This window comes from Onychostoma macrolepis, chromosome 25 (genome assembly GCF_012432095.1).
Source record: "Onychostoma macrolepis isolate SWU-2019 chromosome 25, ASM1243209v1, whole genome shotgun sequence".
Lineage (NCBI taxonomy): Eukaryota > Metazoa > Chordata > Actinopteri > Cypriniformes > Cyprinidae > Onychostoma > Onychostoma macrolepis.
The window spans coordinates 24924092-24940951 of NC_081179.1; the positions used below are offsets into that span (position 1 = coordinate 24924092).

The 16860-nt window shown below is 37.5% G+C and overlaps 3 gene segments (V, D, J or C); 2 read left to right on the forward strand and 1 right to left on the reverse strand.

The window, feature by feature from the left end:
* LOC131534753 (Ig kappa chain V-III region MOPC 63-like) overlaps positions 1 to 16860 on the reverse strand; it is a 274184-nt gene that overhangs the window by 106683 nt on the left and 150641 nt on the right.
* Positions 3925 to 5039, forward strand: LOC131534761 (Ig kappa chain V region 3381-like). The segment is given in 2 exon segments: positions 3925 to 4235; positions 4327 to 5039. Coding segments are annotated over 2 exon segments (396 nt in total).
* LOC131534769 (immunoglobulin kappa variable 3-15-like) lies at positions 12775 to 14246 on the forward strand. The segment is given in 2 exon segments: positions 12775 to 12885; positions 12975 to 14246. Coding segments are annotated over 2 exon segments (363 nt in total).

Here is a 16860-nt window from a genome sequence, read left to right on the forward strand (position 1 = left end):
TTATTATCGTAAACAGCAACTGGTGTCACGTGTTTAGTCAGTGGCGGTTTTAGGCATGGGCGAACGGGGCAGCCGCCCGGGGTGGCATTTTTTCATGACACGTGGGGGGCGGCACAAGCACTTGGAAAAAAAAAAAATCATCTGCGCCGCTAAGCGGTTTTCTATTATCTATCATATTATCCATCATATAACTGTGCGGGGAATTGGCAAATTGGCGCCCCTGCTTGTTGAGAAGGTACCGAGCACAGAAGCTGTGTGAGAAGTGGAAAGGGAGGGGTGCGGCGCTGGGGACAGTTCACCTCTCTCAAATTAGTGGGACAAGTGGGCTAAAGTCAGTCACACCCAGGGGCGCGGGAAGTGGGGGTGCGGAGGGTGCTCTAGCACCCCCTGTTTTTTTGTTTTTTATGTGGGCAACTGTTTAATTGTTGGGAATATAAAAAAAAAAAAAAAAAAAGGAGCGTCTATTTAAGTGCAAATAGCTATGTTGCTGGCAGAGGCTATTTACATTAACTCCACCCACAAATGTATGATTGGGATAGTCAAATATGCAAAAGACGGTTACTAGTTGTCAGATTCAGTGGTGCAGATGGTAAAGTTTGCAATACACTTCTTTTGACACGATCGACCGGGTTCGAATCTGCCTTTTGGCGAACTTTTTCTCGCTTTTTAAATTTCAAATCACATCAGAAAAGCATTTATTTTTTAATAAAAATGAAGGAAACAATCAAAAAGTTGAACAAAGTATCGGGTAGGGTTAGGGTAGGTGTAGAGAGGGCTTTTGTCCCAATAAGGTGGCATCCATTTAATAATTAGAAATAAAATTAAAAAATTACACTCAATAAGTTATTGCATACTATTTTATACTGTATTACAATGCAGAAGTGCGGATAATTACCACTATTTTTGCAATAAGTAGTGTTTTTCTCTAATGTTTTTCGCCATGTTTTTATTTTATTTTAACAGAATAAATAGAATCTAAAGCTATCTGCACTGTGTAAATAACATATCACTAAAGAATACTGCTATTTTCACTTTGTGGTTTAGTCTTGACTTCTGGTCGTGAGTGACAGTGCTGGGGGAAATCTGTTGATTGTCGAGTGCCAAATAAACAGTGTTTATTATGTATATAGAGTATATTTATTTAAGTTCTGATAACTTATACTGTTTTGTGCAGAATTGTGTTTTTCATGTTGAAGGATTTGTGCAATTGAGAAATATAGAGCTCAGAGGGGGTCTCGCCCGGGGAGTAATTCAATGTAGAACCGCCACTGTGTTTAGTTCCTGTTCTCGTTTGTTAATACAAATCAGGTGAGGATAATGAAAGATAATTATGTTGTTTGCTCTTTTGTTCCCTTCCGTTTATAAGTCCTCAGTTTTCCCCTGATCTTTGTCTCGTTTTAATGTTATTAAATGGGAAATTGTGTTTATAAGTATTTCGTTCTTCGAGTCTTTTATTTTACGTTTACCAAAACCACAAACCCGTGACAACGGGTGATTTTCTCTGAAACTTTGTGAAAGCATCCCAAGCCACAGTTCTGCTCATAAGTTTCATATCCCTTGCAAAATATTCAACACTTGAACAGTTTTAACAAAATAAGAGGATCAAATGGCTCCATTCAAACTTTTAAATGCCCTTGAATCTTAACTGTCTGTTGTTACCTGAATGATCCACAACTGGTTTCATGTTTTGTGATAGTTGTTCATGAGATCCTCGTGTAGCACCCGTACAACCACTCTGTTTGTTACTTACGTGAGAATGGTGGGTGCTTGGGTTCGGTGTAGTTCAGGTGGATACCAGTAAGGTGCACCTAATAAGTTTCTAATAAATTACTTATAAAACCTTTTGACAATAAAATATTTAAAATAATGAGACCCAGAGATAGTTTTCAGTTTAGCAAAAAATAGGATAATGCCCTGGTTTATTTAACAGAATATAAAAGCTTTCCCCAAACAAAATATCAACCAATATACAAAATAAATAACCAGAAAATTCCCCAAATACGTAAATGATCTCTTCTTTTAAATTTAGCTAGAAACTGCAATAGTTACAATACACTTATAAAATCAGAATAACGGATCTAAAAGATCCCTCTTATCTTTTTCCTCACAATTGAGAATACACCGAGAACTTTACAATGAACAAAGAACAACCGTCACGTGTCCTGAAACGAGTTCTAGCAAAGGCCGTGGTGGGCCCACTCACACATACACATGCACACACGTTTTAGTTCACTCACGGTACTGCTTTGAACGAAGGAAAAAACACGTTGCAGGCCTGTGTTGGTCTTGCAAAACATTGAGTGCGCTGAACAAACAACAAAAACTTGCAACACATTGAGAGCGTGGAAATACTTGGTCCGGATGCTCACGTGCAACACGATTCACCAACAGGTCCGCCAGCATACGATCACTGTGACTAGCTATCTCGGCTACCTTCGATCACGTGTCCGCTCCTTTTCACCCGCTCCGTCAGACGGGTCTCCCGCTTCGTTTCTCACTCACTCAGTCGCTCGTTCAACACTCCGAGTCCGCGATCCTTATCTGAACTCCCCGTTCAGTTTCATCGGCGTTACTCACTCTTTCTAGCGTTATCTTTGTCTCAAACGCGCCAGCGCCCTGTGCCTCACACCAGTTCAGTCAAAAAAAAAAAAAAAACTTTTCCACTCCCTCTCACAGTTTTCTCTTCCGGTCACGTGTATCCGTTGTCATAGCGACAACCAAACACGATCGACTATACAGCATTAATACCCAAATGACCAATAAAAATAGTAACATGACAAAATAATAATAGAGTAATACAAAGCTTACAGTATGAAACCTCTGATAATATTATTTAGCTAAATAATATAAACTTTAATTTTAATCACTGTCATGAAATAAAATCACAAATATTGATGATCTTTTAATTATGTAAAATTTTTCGCCATGTTTTTATTTTATTTTAACATAAAATAAAATAAAAATTCTCATGTTTTTCAGCATATCCGACTCCTGTCTGACAATGACTGTATGATTTTGAGATCCATCTTTTCACAATAAGGACTATTGAGGGACTCGTATTACAAAAGGTAAAAATGTTTACTGGAGCTCAAAAAGGAAACACGATGCATTAAGAGAAGGGGGTGCAAACTTTTGATCAGGTTGATGTGTGATTTTGTTCTTATTTAGTTTAAAGATCATATTCTGCCCTTCAGAAGCTATATGTACATGTTTCCCAGAAGACAAAGTAAGTACAATTTACCCTGTTCATGCAATTTAAAAAGTTTACACACTCCAGCTCCTTCTTGAGCATCAGTGAATATGTGGACATTTCAAGAAATATTGCAGAAATCTGATGTTGTTAAAAATAATACGCAGAGGAAAACCAAATCCTATGTCATTTTTCTCTTGAGGACCCTTTGTGTCACATACTGTACCTTATTAGTACTCCAAAGTATTTTAATGTATTTAGCTTAACTTCCAAAACTTGCGTAATCTAATGAAATACATTACAGATTACTTATTATTCGTAATCTGTAGTGAAATACATTTTACAAGTAACCTTCCCAACCCTGTACATACAATAATTAAGAATTGAGAGTAATATACAGCAAAACATAATTTTAAGACTGCTGAAATTTCAGGAATGTTTAAAATTGTGGAATCTAAATTGGGATCTAAATGTCAAGCAGTGACAGAAAGACGTTAACTGGATTGAAGAATATAGACTGCCGTTTTAGCCATACTGAGTCAAGCTGTTTTTATGATCATTTATTAAGTGTTTGGTCCAGTAGTGGAGATCTGTTGATGTCAAGAAACTCATCAATTTAAACATCTCCCTCTTATTTTCTTAGAGTCATAGAATTAAAATTTACACCACTTTTTGTGATGATTTTGATGCCGTCCCTCTTAAATCTGTGTTTAATTTAGTTTTAAATCATAACATGACAACACATTGAGTTATCTTCAGTGTCTCAGTAAAGACTGAAGATGAAACATTGTGGGATAATAAATTTGTTGGTTTATATTGCTAATTGTCTTTTAAGAGTATTTGAGAGTGATCTACAGACTTCAGGTAAATTATTTAAATAGCGAGAGTCACTTTGCATCGTCAGCACATGCTTCAGTGCTCTGAGAGTGTTTATAGTGCTGCGAGTTTAACACTTCATGACTGACACTGTTTATCATTATAACAGACACAGTGACTACAATGACATTCTTCATCTTGATTTTGATTTTAGGGATGTATTTTCAAGGTAAGACCATTAGCTCAAGCTGTTAAAAATCATTTTAAAACTTTTTCCAATTTTCCAATTTTCAATTTCATGTGTTTTAATTGTTCTTCAGATTCTGCAGGACAGGTGACTGTAATTCAGACTCCAACAGAGAAACATGTTCAGAACGGACAAACAGTCGCTCTGACCTGTAAAACCAGCAGCGCCATTGGAGACCTGTCAAATGGTTGGTGTAAGAACTGTTTCTCTTGGTACTTACAGAAACCTGGAGAAGCTCCTAAACTTGTAGTGTACTACATTAATACCCTTCATACTGGAACTCCATCAAGATTCAGAGGAAATGGAGCCGATCATGGAACTGATTTCAGTCTGACCATCAGCGGAGTCCAGACTGAAGATACAGGAGATTATTACTGTATGGCTATAAACTGGATCAGTAATAGCTGGGTGTTCACACAGTGATAAAGAGTCATACAAAAACCTCCGTCAGTCAGAGTCACAGTGACTGCACTGATACAGCTGAGAGATACTGCAGCTGCTCTACAACACAATCACACACAACACTGATCAACACAAACACTAATAACACAAAATAAATAGATGGTGAAGTTTATTGTAAAAAAAAGTTAATGTTGGCTTGACAAAAGCTTGTCTGAACGTAAGACAACTTTAGTTTAGAAGGTTTTACTGTCAGAAAAAGTGAGATAGTTAGACAGACCATCAAAAAATTAGGCCCTGTTACAAATATTACAGCCCATTAAATCAAATTAGACAACATCAAACCACATTAGATATGGAAGGTAAAACTATGTGGTTGCTTCTTTGTCTTTGCTCATACCTGTACTGTTGTGTTACTGAGAAAGCATACATATACAGTGAGGAAAATAAGTATTTGAACACCCTGCTATTTTGCAAGTTCTCCCACTTAGAAATCATGGAGGGGTCTGAAATTGTCATCGTAGGTGCATGTCCACTGTGAGAGACATAATTAAAAAAAATCCAGAAATCACAATGTATGATTTTTAACTATTTATTTGTATGATACAGCTGCAAATAAGTATTTGAACACCTGAGAAAATCAATGTTAATATTTGGTACAGTAGCCTTTGTTTGCAATTTCAGAGGTCAAACGTTTCCTGTAGTTTTTCACCAGGTTTGCACACACTGCAGGAGGGATTTTGGCCCACTCCTCCACACAGATCTTCTCTAGATCAGTCAGGTTTCTGGCCTGTCGCTGAGAAACACGGAGTTTGAGCTCCTCCAAAGATTCTCTATTGGGTTTAGGTCTGGAGACTGGCTCGGCCACGCCAGAACTTTGATATGCTTCTTACAGAGCCACTCCTTGGTTATCCTGGCTGTGTGCTTCGGGTCGTTGTCATGTTGGAAGACCCAGCCTCGACCCATCTTCAATGCTCTAACTGAGGGAAGGAGGTTGTTCCCCAAAATCTCACAATACATGGCCCCGGTCATCCTCTCCTTAATACAGTGCAGTCGCCCTGTCCCATGTGCAGAAAAACACCCCAAAGCATGATGCTACCACCCCATGCTTCACAGTAGGGATGGTGTTCTTGCATGGAGCCCCAGTCCGAGGGAGATTAACAGTCATGTTTAGCTTCTTCCATTTTCTAATGATTGCTCCAACAGTGGACCTTTTTCACCAAGCTGCTTGGCAATTTCCCGTAGCCCTTTCCAGCCTTGTGGAGGTGTACAATTTTGACTCTAGTGTCTTTGGACAGCTCTTTGGTCTTGGCCATGTTAGTAGTTGGATTCTTACTGATTGTATGGGGTGGACAGGTGTCTTTATGCAGCTAACGACCTCAAACAGGTGCATCTAATTTAGGATAATAAATGGAGTGGAGGTGGACATTTTAAAGGCAGACTAACAGGTCTTTGAGGGTCAGAATTCTAGCTGATAGACAGGTGTTCAAATACTTATTTGCAGCTGTATCATACAAATAAATAGTTAAAAAATCATACATTGTGATTTCTGGATTTTTTTTTTTTAATTATGTCTCTCACAGTGGACATGCACCTACGATGACAATTTCAGACCCCTCCATGATCTCTAAGTGGGAGAACTTGCAAAATAGCAGGGTGTTCAAATACTTATTTTCCTCACTGTACTAACTAAACATATACGGCACTCATTTCAGAAATTTCTGTAAATTTGCAGTTAATATGGTAAATTTGTAAGAAACACAGCAGTTTCCACAATAGAGAATTTGATGTTACGCAAACAGATCTCTTTTTTTTTATATATATATCTGTAAATGCCCAGTGTCCAAGAGATGTTATATGCAAATAGATGAATGTCCGTATCCATATTCTGTATCAGCTGTATATGAAGATTGTGTAGTCTTATTATGACCAATTGATCTTGAAAGTGTTTTTTGAAGACCATTGACAATACTGTGGCCACTGGCAGTGTTAAAAACAGTGCTTCTAAATATAATATGTGTGTTGCCTTACCTGGTGAGGGCGCTAACAGAAGCTTCTACTGAGAGTATACGTCTCGTCTTCAGTATATTCAAAATTTGGCGGCAAGACTTTTAACTAATACCAGAAAACTGGATCATTGTTGAAAATTGTTGATATCTCTTCACCGGTTACCTGTAAATTATAAAATCCAATACAAAGTGTTAATTTTTGTGTACAAAGCATTGCACAGTCAGGTTCCTGAGTATATAAAGGACATTCTTATCAATCTCAACACCATCCGTACTCTTCTCAGAACTTGCTTTTAATGTTCCACGGTCTCGTTTAAGCCGTAGTGGAAATCTCACCTTTTCAGGTGCTGCTCCTAAAATAAAATTAGTTAGGCAAAACTGATTGCCTTAAAAAAAAAAAAAACGAAATAAAGTGAAATAGGAATAATAATTTGTACTGACAAATGTTTAGTTAGTATAGCTCATTTACACAAGAGTTCTAGTAGCTACAAAAGAACTGTAGGGGTACTTGATCATTTACTACATGGCTACTCAGAAGTAGTGACTTGCAGAGTGCATTGCGGCATGAATAAATTGTGCAATTGCTTTGTTTTACTGTTGTTGTTTTTTTTTTTGTTGTTGTTTTTGCCACCAATTTTATTTGCTGTCTTATGTCAGTAATAGCACAACAAAAAGAGCAAATAAAATTGTTATTATTACAATTAGTAGAAACGAATGCAATTTAATTGTTACCATTTTTGTGTTTGCATGCTGAATGTTGAAGTCTGTATGTGACTCAAGCATGAAAAATTGTATAATATTCACAAATCAACCCATTTAAAAGCTTCACAAGATGTTTATGCCAAATGTTAGCAATAAAATGGTAAACGATAATCATTGTCATGAAGAAATAGACTAGTTAATGATTTAGGATTCAACATTAAAAAGACCACAATGGACACAATATCACGAATCCGGTCCGTGGCCTTCCATCCGAGTACAACCAGAGGTCGCCTTCCATAATATTGACTCTCACACTACACAGACTGCTTCACGTTACCTTGGACTACATTTCCCATGCGACATTTCATTGATCACACACTCACCTGTAGCCAATTACACACACTATATCACACCCACTCAGATCCTTTTCAAATCATCGAGTATCATTTAGCGTTTATCGCTCTTCAATTTCACTTCAGGTATGTACTTGTCTCTCCATTGTTCATCTACAATACATACTTGAGAACCTGTGTCCCATAACGCCTCAGTTTTGTGTCCTTGTAAGTAGCAGGTTACCAGACATTGTTTGCCGACGAGAGAAGTGACAGGTGAATATTTGTTAACTTGACATGAAGCAGTTAAAATGTGATCAAGTGGAGGCAACTCAGACAACTCTTGTTCTACATTCTCAAAGTGCTGCTTTGGACGTTGGTGGGACATTTTGCAGTTCGGGTCACTCCTGTCCCGTGGAGGCAACCCATTTCCGTTTAAAGGCGTTCTACTTTGAAATCTTGCACCTCTGGTTCTGCAGCCTGCTGAAAAGTGCTCACTGCTACCACAACAATAACAATGGGTGCATAGTTCCTCTGGTCCCCTTTGCTGGCAATAAAAGCACTGTCTTGTTCTTGGGGGACGTGGCTGTCGAAACTGCTGAGGGTATTGTGGTAGTGGCGATGTTGCTGTATACTGTTGGGGCGCTGAATTAAACTGTGGTGGGCGAGGCTGTGAGGTTGCATATCGTGATGGATGATTCGCATACTGTGTTGACGTTGGATGTAGCAGGGGCTGCTGTAATGGCATTGAACATGGTTGCAGACTGTGAGGCTGTGATGTCATATACTGTTGTTGTGAGTTCTGTTGTGATTTAGGTGGTGGAGTTGCAGTGGATACTGATGTTGTTCATGCGTTGGGTGACTTATTCCCCATGTTTGGTTTGGCAGCTCTTTATTCCACTCTGCTACTGGCTGGTAACTTTGTGAGAAATCTTGTAGCGGCTGACGAGTCATCGTCATTGCTGGAGCCTTGTTACTGACCGCAAAACACTGAGAAGCAGGTGAGGGCTGTTGGATTGTTTCTTTAATTTGCATTATCTCATTACTTAAGCTTTGCAGTTGCGACATCAGGTCAACTTGTGTCTGTTTTGATTGATATTTTGATTCATTTAACTGTGCGACATGCACAGCAACACTGCGTTCGGACTTCCGTTTGTTTTGTCTTTCTGTCTCATGGGAACATGCAACATTTAATCTCTCCAACAACACTTCATCTGAAATTGTGGGGTCAGACAGGAATGGCTGGAGGTCACTCTGAACACGGTCATTCTGTAAGCCAGTCAACACGGTATGGAGGAACATGTTTTGAACTAAAGCGGGTCATATTTTAAGCCAGACTCATCTTCTTGTGAAGCGAACAGAATTTTCTGTCTCAGATCAAGAACACGAATGAGAAAGCTTTGTGGTGTTTCTTTAGCACGCTGGGCCTCTGCAGTGAGCTGTTTGTATAGTTCTGTTGCATTTTCTCTTGATAGTGAGAGCGGAGAATTCTTCTTAATGTTGGAAGTGTGAGGTCTGCTTTGCCTTCAAGATAACTACGTAACTGAAGTCCAGGTGTGATCGCCGAATGACTGAATCAATAATATCTTGCTCAAGGTAGCTTTTATTTAACCCACTCTCTATTTGACGCCAAGAAGACTTGAAAATGACAATCTGTCCTTCTGACCTGGCTCACCAATGAGGCCTGAAATTTTAAAGTCTTTGCGCCACAGTGCTGGTGGGATTTGTCCCTGTAATGCAGATGTAGAATCACCACGTGCATTGTCAGTCGTTATCTGTCTTCTTGTCATGCTCTGTGACACAGCAGGGCTTATATACATGGCAGACAATGATTCAGATGCATTGCCAAGTTGTCTCAATTGTCTTTGAGCTAAACTTTCTCCTCTTTCAGGTGGTCTTAACTCTGTTCTCAGCTCAGTTCCATTTATATCAGTCATCATCAAATCACTTAATTTCTCATTGATGCTGAGAAGCTCGGCCATGCCTCCATCCTCCAGCTCTTCTAATTCTTTTCTTAAGAGATGATTACTGAGGAGGTTTACTAAAGACAGGCGATTTGTGTTTTCAGTGTCCTCTGCAGAGATTTTTAAGAATTGGCAGAGTTCAATGAGCTTTCCTCGTGTTAGTGCACATAGCCGTTCACCTATTTCTTCGTGAAGGCTCTGAAGTGAATCCATCTTTATCTGCAGTGGCTGACAGTATGATGAAAGTGGATGTTTAACTCACTGACTTGACTTTTGCTGCCTCTAGTAGTCACTGTACCTCAGGCTTATGCACAGTTCAATCAGTTTTGCAGTACCACTTCACTCAGCTGCTTCACACTGCTGCTTGTAGGTAAGTATGAATGTTACAGGGTGGGGCTCTGCTGATCAAGAAGATGAACCACCCTATAAACATCCCAGCGGTGCCTCCAAAATTTGTAGTACTCTCTTAATAATAAATGAGAGAGACAGAGACAAGAGTTAGTGGTTGCCCAAGCGGTCCTCTTTGTTGTCTGAGGATGCGCTGCAGTTGTCACGGTAACTCTACTCGCTCAACCGCCACCAGGAATTCGGAAAATGCAGCTGGACTGTCCAGTGCAAACTCATTATAACACATTAAAGTAATTTTAATTTAACTTATATACACATGTAAATAGAAATAGACATACCTAAATACATAACAAAATATATACAAATAATTTAATATTGTTATGACACAAACTCCATGCAGCAGGGTGGTCACATATGGAAATAATCAGCAATATGCTTTCACACAAATAACTTTATTTTTTTAATGTTCCGGTATGTGTTGACACAAATGACTTATTTAAATTTTTCAATGATACAACATGGCACTGTGTTGATAGTAAAGAAATGTGTAGAAACGTTATTGCTTGATGACGCCAGGAACCGATGAATCTGCTTTCAATGAGCCGATCTGTCCGAAAAGAACCGGTTCGCAGAAATGAATTGGACTTTGCATCACTATTAAATAGGCCATTCTAATTAGGCTGATGAGAATAAACACCTGAGAAGAATCACATCAGAGTTCAGGTGAGTGTGACGTCTGGGGCTGGAGTTAAAAAGTGGCAGAGGGTGTGATAATACCAAGAAAATATAATCAAATTTTACTGTAACCTCATCTCTCCATTAGTCCGACTCAACTGACTCATTTCAGAGAATAAAGAGTCAAACAGTCAAACTCATATCTGAGTGATTCTGTTCCTCTCAGAATAGAGCAGCTCCATCAGCAGATGTTCAGCGTCCTCACAGGAGCTTCATGATACAGTCAAACTACACAGAGTCAACACACAGAGAACCAATAGAGATCTGAGGAAATGTTTCAGTGTTTGAGGTTCATAATTTGACTATACAGTTTTGTGTTATAATTTCCTTCATCTGCAGGTGTTTTCATGGTTCACTGAGTGACATTTGATTATCAAATATGAGCTTGAGTTCTGGGGCCTCATTTATAAAGACATGCATATAATTTTCAGAAATTCTCTATGAGTGATTTATAAAAATCAAAAAGAACAAAAAACAAAAACAAAAAACAATGCGCACACACACAAAAAAAGTTTCTAAATGTATTAATCTTTATAAATCTCAGTTCATTTTAATTACAAGCACTATGTGATTGAATCAAACACAACCTACAGAATGGCCATAAATATGACTTTATGGTTCAGAAGTACAGCATTCATCAACATGGACAAGAAAATCCAAATGGGTTCATATTCAGGAAATCATTAATACCTGTGATGTAATTTTCACAAAGCATAAAATTAATGAATATTGTGATTGTCTATTTTTACCTTATTTTATTTATTTTTTAATGTTTACAATTTTTATAAACAATGTTACATTATTTTGATGGTATATACAGTATGTGTACTGGTTTGTATGAATGCTCTTTTGTACAGATAAAACTATTTTCACATAATTTCACATAATTATTGCCTTTGAAAATCACAGTTTGTTCCTCACTTTTAGGATGAATCCTACATCATTTAGGATCCGATCATATATGCATTTTAAAAATGAAGCCTGTGACCTTTTCAAATTCATAAATGCAAAAGTAAGTCAAAGACATAAAGATAAAATGTTGTTTTATTTGCTAACTTAATTTTAATTAAATAATGCCCAGTATAGTTGAAAAAGCTGTTACGTTTTGAATTTTTAGATTTAAATAACATTTCACTCATCTGTGCTTTTATTTTGACTTCTGTAAATATTAAGAAGTTTTGTATGTAAGACAAATAAAGTCAGACTGGATTGTAATAAGTGAGAGAGATCTGTATTTTTTTACAGTGGTTACCATTGTGCTGAAGAGTAGCGCTGCCAATTGTGATTTTCACTTTGCTACAACTTAAAATATATAATAACTTCAAATCATCGTTTTGGATTGAATCAAGATTCATTAATCAGCATGGAGCAGGCTTGTTTATTTTTAATGTGTTTTTTTCTAAGTTTTATTGGAAGTTGTATCTTGGGTCAACATAATGGATTTAAGTTGAAAGAGCATCCTCTTGTTCTGTGTTACATAATCTTCATTGAAACAAGTTACAACAATAAAACTAGAATAGTATGTAGTATCAGAGAGAAATACCTCCTTAAAGCACATTCACTTTCTACAGTGTAGTTGCTGTTTGTTTAAAGGTGTACAGCTGCAGATAGTTTTAATTCCAGTGAATGTGAGTGAAGCATTGATGGATAGTATGATGTGGAGTTAAATTTATTTTAACATAAACTGACACATTTCATTTAATATGATCTTCATATATTATTTATAGCTGCTATTTCACAGAAATCACAATTTTACATGTAGGCATTTTTAAATAATAATAAAAATATACTATTAGGAAATTAAATCATCTCTGTATTTTTATTTTATTTTGAGACCAATTAATTATCTTTTTAATAATGTTTATGAATTAAGCAGTAAGTTAGTCCATGTTTAATGCTCAGCATATTCACCGCTGATCAGTGGTGTGATCTACCGTCTTCAGGTAAATGATCTAAATAGAGCGCGTTTAATTTGCATCGTCAGCACATGCTTCAGTGCTCTGAGAGTGTTTATAGTGCTGTGAGTTTAACACTTCATGACTGAGAGCAGAACACAACACAATCTTCATCATCACACAAGACAAAACAACTACAATGAACAACATCATCATCCTCATCTGGACACTCACACTGTTTGCACAAGGTTTGTAAAACTTTCAGAATGATTATTAATTATTTTAAAATGTAAAATATACATTATTCTAATTTGTGTCCTGTTTTCCTTTTTCCCAGAGTGTAGAGGACAGTATACTGTAACTCAGAGTCCATCAATAACAGCAGCTCAAGGACAAGAAGTCAGAATAAACTGTAAAACCAGCAGCACAGTGTATAGTAGTAATCGTTTAGCCTGGTACTTACAGAAACCTGGAGAAGCTCCTAAACTCCTCATATATTATGCAACAAGCCGTTACACTGGAACTCCATCTAGATTCAGTGGCAGTGGATCTGGAAGTGATTTCACTCTCACCATCAGTGGAGTCCAGACTGAAGATACAGGAGATTATTACTGTCAGAGTTACCACAATGATCCAGTGTTCACACAGTGATAAAGAGTCGTACAAAAACCTCCGTCAGTCAGAGTCACAGTGACTGCACTGATACAGCTGAGAGATACTGCAGCTGCTGATGAGAGGATGACACACAGCATATCAAACATTTCAGAGACTTTTTATTTTCATGATATAGTTGTGAAGCAGCAGGCAAAGAGTAATTGTCTGAATCCATGTACAGAAATTTATTAGGAGAAACAGCAAGGAAAATCCAGACAGTCGTCAAAACCAGGTGATGGTCAAACACAAGGCAAACAGGCAGAGAAGCAAACAACATGCAGGGTCCGTTTAAGATCAGAACCCAAAGGTTACAAAATCCAGAGTCATAAAACCGAATCATTTTTCACCAGACTGCTTTATAAATGAAGGTCAGTATGAAGCTGGTTTTGCTAAGAAGCTGCTCCTGAAAAAAGAATCGGTACCAACTATTCGTGTTCCTGCTGAACCTCCAGAAGAAGTGAGTGTAACGTTTAATTAACCTTTATATTAATCTTTGCAAATCGCTAGCACGCTTCACGATGTATGTGGCTAATGTTTACATTCAGGGTACATGCATGTTTTCTATTCACGACGTTCTCAATATAATTAATAATCCCACGTTTATAATGAACAAAACGTTATGGTTATTGTGTTATTACAAACTGTGTACGCAGCTATTAAAGTTAACATGAAAACACTACACTAAGCTTACTTTTGTAGATGGTTTATAACGGTGTCTGTTAAGAAGTAATGTAAAAAATTTAAATAAATAAAAAACAGTTATAACTGCATGAAAATTAATGGTAACACAATACCTGCAAAATACTGTTTACATCCTGCAAATGCATATGATCCAAGACTATAAATACTCTAATTGATGTTTTTCAATATTATGCCAGAATAAGTTATGTTATCTGATCACATATTTACTTTTGTATAGGCAAGCACATCTTACCCTCAACTGTTGTCAAGGCAACACTCCACGTGTGTTAGGTCAAAACGCCCCACAGAACAGAGGGCGGGCGAGCAAAGCTCATTAGCATTTAAAACACACGCACTAAAACCGTGTGCTGAAAACAGAGCTGTTTTTGAGCAGGTAAAATGAGTGTTTTCTTACAATACTAATGAGAATTTTTAATTAAAGTATATTACAAACTTTCAATTTAGACCCTAAAGAATCATATTAGCTTGTACAAAAATGGCATTATATGACCCCTTTAACAATCTTCCAAGATTTGCCTTGTCTCTATAATATTTTGATGTCTGGATTTGACTGGAGCTCTGAGGGATTCAGAGTAAGTTTTTTGTTCAGCAGGTAAATCATCAGTCCTCACAAGCACATTATTATAATAGACTCATTGACTCATGATCGAGTCTCGCCAGTAATTCATTGTCTGGCTGATCTGATTCTCTCATTTGAATTTCACACACAACTTCAGCATGGGTGAGTTTAGTTCATCATTCAAAAAAAAAAAAAAAACATCCACTAGAGTGGTTCAGTAACAGCTGTGAGTGACACAGATACTGAAGGACACACATCAGAATGAATCATTCACTGAGTCTCATCACAGATCAACAGTTGGTTCAAACATTCAGGAGGTCAGTATGCTGAGAGTCTCAGTGTGAACAAACCTCATCTCTCCATTAGTCCAACTCAGCTGACTCATTTCAGAGAATATAGATGCATAATTTTCCTTCATCTGCAGGTGTTTTTATGGTTCATTGAGTGACATTTGATTATCAAATATGAGCTTGAGTTCTGGGGCCTCATTTATAAAGACACACATATAGTTTTCAGAAATTCCCTACGAGCGATTTATGAAAAGAAAAAACAATGCACACATACAAACACAATTGTTTCCCCCCCAAATGTATTAATCCTTATAAATTCAAGCACAATGTGATCAAACACATCAACCTACAGAACGGCCACAAATATGGTTCAGAAGTACATCACTCATCAACATGAAGACAAGAAAATCCAAATGTGTTCATATTCAGGAAATCATTAATTCCTGTGATGTAATTTTCACAAAGCATATAATAATATTAATGGATACTTTGATTGTGTATTGTTACCTTATTTTTAATCTTTACAATTTTATAAACAAGGTTGCATTATTTTGATGGTATATATGTGCACAAAGGTTTGTATGTGTAGCATCAGAACGAGTCAGACAAAACTAAGATTCGATCAGAACATCGAAACATGAGGAGCTGAAATTCCTGGAGAACAGGACAACGTCGTAAAGATTCCTATCTCCGACTTCTGGAGCAAGCCTAACCAACAAGCCTCTTCCAGAACAGCTTGCAACATTTAAGACAAAAGAACACTTATTGATAAGTCCAACGTAGGAAGGAGATCGTCAAATTTGGGGTAAATAGTCAAGATTAATGGTCAAAGAGATGGCCATCACATGTGTTCCACAAGAGAAATCACGAGCTTCTTTAGATTGACTTTTCCCCCACACATACAAGACAAAGAACCAGACTGAAATTCCTCTGTCCAAAGAACATGTCTTTTGGTCTCCACAGAACTATACAGAGACTTTCTTTTCATATGCACGTAAAATCATCCTAAAAGGACATTTCTAGGCATAACACTATATTATGTATATAACCCACACATTAGATTATCATGTTTTAAGCACAAATTATGCATGTCTTTTTAATAACTATTGAATGACTTTAAGGTTTAGTCGTGTTTGGTATGTATGAGTTTGACAATTCTAGCTTGAAACGTTTCTTCCAACTGATTCTTTGTCAAATGTATCATATTCTGGTTATAGAAATCACATCCGAAATTATACTTAGCAAGAGTGTGTAAAATTCAGACCATGTGACTGATAACATGCTGATTTATGATGGAAGGAACAACCTAGCTAAGATAATAGCCTATCTAATTGGTCAAGACACCAGATGGGATGTGTCCAAAAAGCCGAGTTTAAAACCTCAGGACAGCATCAAATGTTTTTCTTTTCGTCCTTTCTCTCTTCTTCTCGCCACTGCGTTTTGACGCTGTTTTAGCGCTCTTTGAGCGTGCTCTGCCCTACAGGCCAGTTGCTACCTAACACCACGATGAGAAGAAAACCCACCTAGTCTCGTTTCTCATTTTATTCTTTTACTTTAGTTTCTTTTCTTTCCGTTGAGTCTCGTGTTCAAAAGTTAAGTTTGCCGCAAAGTCCAGCTCCGACTGCACCCGCTTCAAACTTCAACCAGCAACGGACTCCAAGACCATCCTCAGCCATCGCCCAACCATTGGCTTCCCAAGACCTCACTTCAAAGACTACTGAACTTCCAGCCAATCACCAACTCGGGAAAACCCCTTTCCTGCAACGACGACGACAGAAAGGAATCCCTGTAACACAAAGGCAACGCAAGTAAAACAACTCCAGATTCTAACTGAACTGGTGCATTTAATATAAATGTTAGCCTCATTGAGAAACTCAATGCGAGGGTTAATTAAGTGATTGATGGTTTGTTCAGGTCTATGCAATAGCACATATTGCTATAAACTTGGGATTTCACATTCTCATTCTCTAAACTCATCACTTTCTTTCTGCAACGTGTGAATGTGTGAATGCGTGTGT